The following is a 10,087-nucleotide window of genomic DNA, read 5'->3' as shown; positions in this document are numbered from 1 at the left end:
AAGAAAATAAAACTCACCTTTGGGCCGAGAGAGGGAGCGCACGGGCTTGGTAAATTACATCCCCAGGGAGAATGTGTCAGAAAGCTATGAGCAAGCAAAACCAGGACGCTATAACTGAAGCTATTTTGCAACTGAACTAAAGTGTTTGTTACCAATGACTGCGCTAATAAGGGGCAAGAATTGTCATGTGGTCATGGCAGGTCACCTTCGGGGAGAGTTTCAACAATAGCAGATAGAAATGTAAAGAATGAGGCTGAACGAAAGAAGCCAGCAAAAAATGTTCCCTTTTTATATGAATAAAATTTTATTGAATTTTAGACAATTAGAAAGAATAAAGAAAGAGGAGTGAACAGTCTCATGAAGGGTAGAACCAGCAGAATTTTCCCAGCCCTGAAGCAGGGCTGCCAAGGGGCAGCATCCCTTTAAACTTCACAGAGGAGTTGTTGCAAAAGCAGAGAGAATCTGTTGGGATTTTTTTCACATTAGGATTTTCAAAGCTGCTCTTCCCCTCCAAGCAGTCAAGGGAGAGACAGAGAGCACACTAGGAAAGAGTTTGCTCCCTGTGAAAGGTGTGTAAGCCAGGCAGCTGTCTGCCTGGGAGGTTTGCAATATCTGTGGGCAGAGTTGGAGGGCGGGAGTAAAGAGGGTGGTTGTTTTTTGTTTTTCTTTAAGCAAAGAAGGCACAAAATCTCAGCCAAGCTTCAAACCCGTGCAGCCCAGGCAGCCCTCAGCCCAATGGCTGTGCTCACATGGAGACCAGGAGCCTCCCAGCCGTGTCTGTGTGATCATGAAAGAGATGGCCCCTGCAGCATCTGTGCCATATGGAAGGGAAGGCAGGGGAGTGGGGGGGAAGGAAGAGGATGATAGTGGTAGATTTATACAGCTCCCTCTTCCCATGTAGGGTCAAGGATAGGGACAGCAGCCTCCCTTTCCTAGGGCCACGGGGGAGCCTCTGGTGCTTTAGTGGTGGTGGTGGTGAGGGTGGGGGGTGTTCCCTTTAAGTATGTCAGTGTCAGCATTACGAAGGAGGTGCCTGTGGATGTCAGGATGCGATTCCACCCTCCTTGAGGCAGTGGGCTCCAGCCCCTTGGGCTCCAGCCCCCTTGTAACAGCAAGATCCTGAAATGGTTTAGACCCTCAGCTTTGATTAAGGCTATTTAGTCACAAGAGAAAAACTTGGCTGTATGTGAGGTGTGGCCTGGAGGCAACAGAGCACCATGCACATCTGCCAGTGTGAGGTGCCTCAGAGACCCGGCCACATGGCATGGAAGGAATGGAGCAGACAGCTAGGACACCCGCCCCATGGGCCTGCCTCCTCCACGAGCCCCCTGCTTTCACTCTTTCTAAAGAGCAGTATTTAAAACCAAACCCCAGCATCCAGCAAGGGAGGAGTAAATATGGTGCCTCAGTGCCAGGGCCTCCCCGGTTCGACAAGCACCGTGCTAGGACCATGCAGGCCAGCCCCGAACAGCCCAGTCGGGAGAACCTGCCATGCAAAGGCCAAAGCTAAGCCCAGCTCATTGGGAATTTAAGCCACATGCCTAGAAACAGGGTGGCTCTTCAGCCACGGAGGCTTTTGGCCAGCCCGGCAGGATTCCCACCCCACTCGATTCCTTTACACCTCTAAGAAAATTCCTGCTGCAGCAGCCACACACATCATCCTTCCAAGCGGCTTCTTGGGGAAGGAGGCCCCAGTGGCAGCGGTTTCCAAGGAGGTGAATGGGGCTCCAGAAGCATCCAGAACTAGTGCAGGAAACCATCCAGTGTGAAGAGAGAAGGAAACAGAAATAAATAAATAGAAAGTCCAAGCCCATCCCCTGCCCCTTCCGCTCTGCTCTGGCTGGTGGGTCTGTCTCTGCCTCGGCCCTTTGAAATCGGCCTGGCATGGCCAGCGTCTCCTCGCTCACCTCTCTGATTCCATCGCCCGTTCTTGGGCTGGTGGTGGGCACGTGCGCAGTAGAGCTGATGTCCTTCCACGGAAGGCCCCTCCTTCCCCTTCCCTGCCCCTTCCGGCTCTCCTCACGAACCCCACCTAACTCGCCCACTCCTCGGAAATCAAAACCCCCAAACCCCACATCAGGTGGAGATTAGAAACAAACAAGCATCCCCTGCAAGGGCCTGGCACCCTTGGGACCCCTCCCATCGCCTTGGCACATCTGTGAGATCCAGCTGGTGTGGAGGAGCCCCCTGAGATCCCGAGGGTGGCATGGCAAAGAAAGGACCATCGCATTGGTAGGTTAAAGTCTAGTGAAGGGGTGCGGGCACCAGGGAGAAGCACGTCTCCCCCTTCATCCCATTTCAGGGAGGAAGAGGAGGGTCTCTTGGCCAGATCTTCGCCCCATCTGGTACGATAGCTTCTTGCTTTCCTTACACCCGCTCTCGCTTCCTACACCAGGGAGCCTGCCCGGCTCTGGGCCGGCACCATGACAGGCACAGCCCCTATCCGCTCCAACGTTGCCTGGCTCACGGCATAGGAGCGTGTGTGCTGAGGCCTTGGCTTGCGGCTGACTGAGCCATTGCTCCTGGCCACCTCCTGTGGGGAAGGTGCCGTGCTGGCCGTCACCACCAGCGTCTTGGGTGGAGCTGGGGACGGGTGGCCTCCGTTGGCATAGACAGGGCGGGCGTTGGTGCTCCCGGAGCGGGAGAAGGGCTGGCGCACGTCATTGTTATTGCTGAAGCGGGTGAAGGAGTCTGTGGCATGATTGGCTTTGGGGTCGTTCCAGTAGCGGCTGTTGTAGGTGTTGGAGGAGGTGAGGGTGTCATTCTCCGAGGAGGATGCATCACCATGGAACGCTTTTGTGGCCGAAGAGCATTTGGGTGGCAGGTCGTCCTCCCTAATGAGAGAGAGCAGGAGATCAGAATCCTGTCTGTAACCCCCTCATGCCCCTGACCTCCCTCCACAGAGGCACAGGTGACAGCGCTGGGCACCGTTTTTCCACACAAAAATATATTTTGGCAACAAATACTGAGTCAGCAACACCAAAACCTTCTATGAATTCATGTTGATTTCACTTAACTGTTTTTCAAAGGAAATAAATGGTTCCATTATCACAGTTCTAAAGGAATTCTTGTTTCAAAAAGTCCTTTAATTTTATTTTAAAAACTTGTAAATATGCTCAAAATCAAAATGAAACGTTTTGTTTGACCCAAAATTATTATTTTTTTTAATTTGTTAAAAATTTCAAACAGTTTTGTGGCCAGAGGGCCCAAAACAAGGTGGGTTTTTTTTCACAATTGCTAACTAACCAAAAAATCCGTTACTCACCCAGCTGTAATGGCAGCGGTGATCGAAGGTGCCAGGTGCCAGATGCAGTAACCAAGGGCACCATCCTGTCTTGATCACACATCATCCGTCATGACTCATCTTAGTTCTTATTAATTGTCCCACCTGCTAGCACTGAGGCAAAGATCCCATGGGAAGCAGCTGTGTGTTTGCGTGGTGAGGACAACCAGGGACAGGGCTGTAAGCTTGGACAAAGTCTCTCCTCTATCCCCAGAGCCCTCCCCCATTGCTGTTTGGTACCATGGCACGGGATGCCTCACTCATCTTACACCCACATTCATCCCTTCAGTTTTGAAATCTCTCTCCCCACATAGCCACTGCTGTCAGCCTCCATCCCCCTTGTGTAAAGACAGGGTATGCAAAGATCTCCCACCCCCATCGGCTCACCTACAAGAACTCAGACCTCCTCTGCCCATCCAGAAATTTTTTATCTCTAGCATTTGCCTCCATTTTCTGGATGCAGGTGGTCTTGGCAGCCCCAGTGAACATCAGTGGGATCAGCAGAGGGGAGCGAAGATCACTCAGAGCCAGCTGTGGCCCAAGGTTCATTGCCATCTGTCTGCCCTGAGCCCAACCTTATCTCATTGGGAATCTCCTCCTCTTCTTCCTCCTTGTGTTTGTTCTTCCAGTAAACCAGTGCCACAGCCACCAAGACAATGCAAACAATGAGCACAACTGCACCTGTGGCAACAGCTCCAGCAATCAGGCCAACACTCCGGGGATGAGCTGTGGGGACATGGAACAAAAAGGGAAAGACAAAATCAGGGTTAAGGTGCAACCTGGAGCTCCACTGGTTGGAGCTAGGGAAGAATGTGGTGGCCCAGACGGCTCTCCATCCCCACAGTCGTGGGCACTAGGGTCCTACCTGTGATGGCTCAGGGTATACATGCCAGAGCAGAGCTAAACTGCATTGTCAAACCTCCCATTGGAATGTACTTACGTGCAATGACTTGCAGGTCCAGAAGGCAGGTGCTGGTTCCGATGGCATTAGAAGCCACGCACTGGTAAAGACCTGAGGACACAGTGCTGATATTCCGGAGGGTGACCGTGCCCTGGACTTGGTCTAGACAAGCAGGAAGACAAAGAAGGATTTATACATAACCTCTCCAGAAAACCATGAAAAGGCAAATCCAGCAAACAGGGAATTCTGGTGTGAGGCTCTTAAGAGATAAATAAATTAGGAAATAACTTTCAGATGGAAGCATCTCACACACACACAAAAGATTAGGTCTTAAGGAGCTTACAGTAGATGTTTCTTTTTCTTTTTATAAATGAATTTTTTCTACGTGAAAGCTTGGGGCTGGTACTGTGCATGAGAAGAGAGCCAGGCAAAATACAAGCAAGGGATGTGCAACCTTCACCACACAGCTCTTCCCATAAAATTCAATCCTGCCCTGCAGCCCTCTCTGCTAGTCCAGTCCTGGGTTCCTCACACAGCCAATGCCAACGCCCCTCATGCCTGTTTTATACAAAAATCAAAGGATCCCATACCAACTGAAACTCTGGAGTAAGTTAAGGTAGAAGACTAGAAATAGGCGGGTTGCCATTTGGCCAGTACTCCAAGACAAACTTCTGTGTCTCACAAGTGGTACCATGGGATTTTTTCCAGAACCAAAAGTGATCAGGGCCTTAGCTTTATTTCACATCTGGAGGACAGCTGATCCAGAAGCACAGCACCCCTCGGCACCACACTGGGGAATAGGGGTAAGTCTCCGATTCACGAGGTTGCAAAATTCTTTGGGTGATCCTAAGGCTACCTTTCCACAATTTCCAGTCCTTGGCTATTTGAGTTTGCTTTGAAATGCATTTAAATCGGTGTGGCCCCCCAAATCAACAGTAACCTGGGAACATTTTGGCCACAACTTTTTTTGTTGAGCAGTTGTAGCTCAAGAGGCATTTCCTATATGAAGAAACACTATAGAGAGAATGGCCACTAGAGGGCACCCACGACACTACAGCTGTCAAGTCACCCTTTTATTCCCCACATGGTACCTTCATTACGAATAAGTGACTGTGCAGTGACTCAGGGTGATCTCCATAAATTGTGTCATCACTGGCAGCACAGACAAAACCAAGCCAAATTAGCCATCTGGGGAAGAGGAAGGTAAACAATAGAGCGAGCACCTTGCGTGGCAGTCGGGGGTAGCCTGGGAGCATTGTCCAACTTCTCCCAGAGGTATGTCGGCCGAGGGATGCCTTCTTCTGAGTTGCAGGTCAGGGTAATATCGCTGCCGACATCCAGGGACCCCTGAATTCTGCAGAGCGGAGCGGAAGGAGGAACTACAATGAGAGCAGAGAGGAAAGCAACAGCACATCAGGAGGCATATCCAACAAAGGGCCTGGGTTCTTACCACTCACCTGCTGCCTGTGAGTGTGCCCCCCAGGTCTGAGAAAACAGGATCACGTATATGTGAGCAACAGCATGCAGCTGCAAGGCAGTGAAAGGGCAGAATGGGGAAGGGGGGGAGATTGACAGGGAAGCCACAGACACAGAAGCCCCACTAAGACTCTGGCACGAAAAATGAAAGTGTAACTTTGTCCTGGTCACTTTGCATTTGACCCATCCCTGAGAAGAAGAGCCTCTGCAGTTCCCTAGCTGGGATCACATGATAATTCCCTCCTTCATTAAATCCTCCTGCTCCACAGCATATGCTGGTTATGGGCTGAGGACAGGAAAACATTGCCCCCCATGAAATAGTAATGGCACATTGTCCAAGTGCATTATTGGGGGATCTACAACCTACTATGAAGCACTCAGTGAAGGCCACTTTTAGGGGAAGGAAACCAGAGTCGAGGACCAGAGGTCTGTTCCATTCTCTTGTTATGTAAGAAACTGTCATGGCCTCTTTAATATACCTACCCACAAGACACCTTCATCCCCTCAGTACATTCCCCAAAGCACCTCACATCCTAGCCCCAAGAGCCCTTTATCCCCCAATATGTACACCTGCACAAGATACCTTCCCATACCCCCCAGTACAGCCATCAGCTCCACCTCACAACCTACCCGCAATGTTTCCAGGTCCCCCCAACACACACCCAGACTGTCTTGTTCCCCAATACATATCCCACCACATACACAACTCCCTCGTCTCCCCACTCCCAATACACACACCCAAGACGGTGAGTCCAATCACTCCAATGTTCCTGCCACCTCGGTCTGGAAGGTTGTTGACCAAACACTGGTACGTGCCAGTGTCCGAAAGCTGGGTATTGTTGATGAAGATGGAGGCACTGGTGGTTGGCATTGTCCCTGCAAACCCCACTCGCCCATAGAACTGGGGTGCACCACCAAAGATCTGCCCCCCTTGGTAGAGAATAACCTAGAAAAGAAAGAAGGATTGGACATCTCTCTACTGGCTGCTGTGAAGAAGCAAACAGGGCCGCCCAGAGGATTCAGGGGGCCTGTGGCAAAGCAATTTCGGGGGCCCGTTACATTAAAAAAAGTTGCAAAACTGTAGAATATTATATTCTCGTTGGGGCCCCTGCGGGGCCTGGGGCAAATTGCCCCATTTGTCCCCCTCCCGCAGCTGGCCCTGGAAGCAAAATGTGTATTACAATGAGGGGCAAATCAGAAAGGGCACCTCCTAATGGACCTTAGTGAAACTGAATGCCAACTGACAGTTGCTCCCATGTGGAGAATGCCAATTGACAGTAGCTCCCTGTCTCTAAGGGAGGATTGCTCTGTGATAATACGGGAACTCAGCAGTGGCCTCAGAGGCAGAGGGTGTGTGTCAGTAACACACTGCAACAGGCTCTCTTCTCAGAGGCAACATGCCAGGTTCCCACGTTTATTTCTCTGACTGGATCTGGGATGTCTGCCTCCTCCTCCTCATTCATGCGATGGTCAGTATCCACCAGGCGGGATGGACTCTGAGAGAATGAATCTCCATGGCTCCCTGAGCTGCAGCCCTGAGTGTTTTGTTGGAAACCGACACTGGTGGGTGAGCAGCCAGAGTCACTTTAGTTCTCCCCTTGGTGGAGATGCCCGAACATGATTTGAAACTGCCTGTTCAGTTCATTGTAATGATCCTCACTACCAGGCAGCCAGGCCCCAGGAAATAACAAAGGGGTACAGTCACTAGTCACCGACTGCTTACGCAGCTGGAACAACAACATGAGCTGCTGAAAACCAAATGCGCTTCACTGGTGGATTCCAGAATTCACAACTGAACCTCAGGGAGGCGAGCTGGCCTGGGACAAGTGAATTTCAGAACAAGGTTTCCTAATGTTTTCTAGCAGTGTGAGCATAAGGCCCAGTGATTCTCAAACTATGGTCCCTGGGCCACCACAGAGATACTGAGGCCCTCCTGATGTCCTTCAAAATGAAACCCTCACAAGCAGTGGGGTATTAGGAGGACAGGTGGATCCATGAGAACATCTGTCTCTTAAGAAGTGTTCTGCAGAATGGAAATACTGCAGAACCCCAGTACAAAGGGATCAATCATCCTTTTAGCTTCAGCCTCAACTGCTTCCAGATCCTCCAGAGCCACCTCTGAGCTCCCACACCAGAGAGTGCCCCAAGCTGGGCCATCCTCCTAGTGCCCCATCCTACCCACAGAATACCTAGAATCCAGAGCAGTTCACACTACACTGGACACCTGTCCAGTGTGTAAGTCAAACCAGAACAACTGAGGAGACAGGATACAGGTTAGGTGCCAAATAAGATAGTGGGGAAAGAATTAGAAGCACAAGGCAAGAGTAAGGAACATAGGGCACATACAACAACATGGGAAGACAAGCTGGGACACAGGGTGACAATTGGAGACAGAGAAAGATGTAAAAGGACAGAATCAATATTGGTTACAAAAGGCAACAGAGCTAGAGGGGATGACAATTGAGGTGCTATGAATTCTGCAAAAGAACCTCAGTCCTGACCTCCATCACCCTACTGCTCCACTGCTGGGCCCTTCCAGGGCCAAGGCAACAGGAATGCTCTGTCTTCTAGGATGCCCTATCCTGAGTCATGAGCTGGTGACACTAATGCAGAAGTCCAGCTACTGCACAGTTTTGCTGCACTAGAATCCACAAGGGTGATCAGACAGCCCGCAGCCAACACACGCACCCCTGCCCAAGTGGTGTTGATGGGACAAGGGAAGAAAAAGACACAGACAATTCCATGTTCCAATGAAGACTGGTACCTGTTCTGGCTGGTTGGCATTGGAGAGTGGGATGACCATCCAGATGACATTAAGGTTAGTGAGGGCAGCGCTAGTGGTGAAGGTACAGGGCAGGATTGCCGTCTGTCCCCGAGCAACCTGGATACTCCCTGAGCTCACTGACACCTCTAGGGGGCTCACCAGACCTGTAAAGAAAGGAACACAAAGTTCAAACATCCACCCTCTTCCCTGTGTTCTTGCAATGCCACCCTTTTCATGCAGCACTGTACATGAGCGTGGAATGGCACCAGCACTGATTCAGGGGCAGCAGTCCCTTTCCAACCACCACAGGCCAAAAAGGGCAACGTCGTCGCCCAGCGCTTTGCAAAATGGAGCCATTCTCCCCAGAGAAGGCAAAGGTGAAATGACGGCCATCTTAACTGAGGACATTCTGGCCTCAGTCCCTTTAAAAATAACGGGGCCCATTTTGAAGACAGGGAAAAATCTGCAAGAGAAGCTAAGCTGTCCTAGAGGTGTAATGAGCAGCATTTGAAAACCCACCCAACATTGAGAAAGCGAGCAGCTCTGAAACTGCCCAAGAAGGGAAACCAGGTACAGGGGTTTTAACAAGGGGTAGTGAGACGAGAGAGAAACAACTCATGTTAAAGGAGACATGCAATTAGCCCTCCATTTTTTCTCCAACAAAATCCAGTATGAACAGGAAAGTTTTTGTGATTGTTTTACATTTAAAAGGGTTCAAATAATATCTGTTTTTAAATCCCAATTTCATCTATGTGATTATAATGGCTCCTGATGCTGAAAGAACAGATCGAAGCAAAATGACTTTCCAGCATTCATGCCGCTTACTTTTTTTTTTTTGCATTTTATCCAGGCTGGATAATGCAAGTAGCCTGACCAGCCTCACTTTGACTCCCAGTCGTTTTCAGTTTCCAGCTCTCATGCACTGGCTCAGGGCTGCAATGTTTGGGTTGCAAACCATGCAGGGAGAGATTTAAATCCATACAGCCAAACTCTGTCCATATGAAAATTAATAAGAAAACTCTGCAAAGATTTCTATTAACATTACATTTTTAAAGAGGTTTTTTTCCTCTCCCACAAAATCTAAACATTGGGTTGAAACCACCAACTCGCATCACTTCAAATGTCACTCAGTCCCTCTCATGCTTAACATATATGTGAGGCCTCTAGGGAGCACAGTAAGGCATTACTAGCTATCAGATCTTATCAGGATGCTGATAACACCCAGCTGTACATCTCCTGACTATGGACAGTCCTGTCACCTTCAGTCCTAATGAAAGGTGGTCAGAAATTTCCCAACAGAACATTTTTCTGTTTGGAGGTGCCCATGTGGGTTGAAATAAAAATATTCTGTGGGAAAGTGTTGATTTCAACAAAGTATCGATGGAAAACAGACAGATTTCGACACCTGCCTGGTTTCCTGCCATCTTGCCCACTCAGCCTCCTTGGCAGCCTGGCTGGTGGGCTAATGGGGAAAAAGGAGCTTGTAAGTCATAGGATCCTTGGCTTTCAGTTCCTTGGCATCCCTCGCTCCCTGGTTCCCCAATCTGTCCAGCTCCTGGGGCTCCAGGCAGCTCTGGGAGTCTCAGAAATGTTCTGAAAAGGTCAGAGTGACATTTTCGAATTCCCCTTCTGCAGGAAATTTCAAAATGTTATTTGTCTGCCT

General features: G+C 49.9%; 1 protein-coding gene across 3 annotated transcripts in view; it reads right to left on the bottom strand.

The window, feature by feature from the left end:
• Positions 1–348: 348 nt before the first annotated feature.
• IGSF11 (immunoglobulin superfamily member 11) overlaps positions 349–10,087 on the bottom strand; it is a 147,474-nt gene continuing 137,735 nt past the window's right edge. For all 3 annotated transcript variants that reach the window (XM_045004400.1, XM_045004408.1, XM_045004417.1), the window contains exons 2-7: positions 8,425–8,588; positions 6,399–6,606; positions 5,408–5,563; positions 4,224–4,346; positions 3,859–4,009; positions 349–2,834 (exon numbers count right to left, since the gene is read on the bottom strand). In XM_045004400.1, coding sequence (XP_044860335.1) covers positions 2,387–2,834; positions 3,859–4,009; positions 4,224–4,346; positions 5,408–5,563; positions 6,399–6,606; positions 8,425–8,588 — 1,250 coding nt within the window. In that variant the 3' untranslated portion in view covers positions 349–2,386. The remainder of the gene's footprint in view (positions 2,835–3,858; positions 4,010–4,223; positions 4,347–5,407; positions 5,564–6,398; positions 6,607–8,424; positions 8,589–10,087) is intronic.

This window comes from Mauremys mutica, chromosome 1 (assembly GCF_020497125.1).
Source record: "Mauremys mutica isolate MM-2020 ecotype Southern chromosome 1, ASM2049712v1, whole genome shotgun sequence".
In the NCBI taxonomy this organism is placed as follows: Eukaryota; Metazoa; Chordata; order Testudines; family Geoemydidae; genus Mauremys; species Mauremys mutica.
This window is presented reverse-complemented; position numbering and strand designations above follow the sequence as displayed.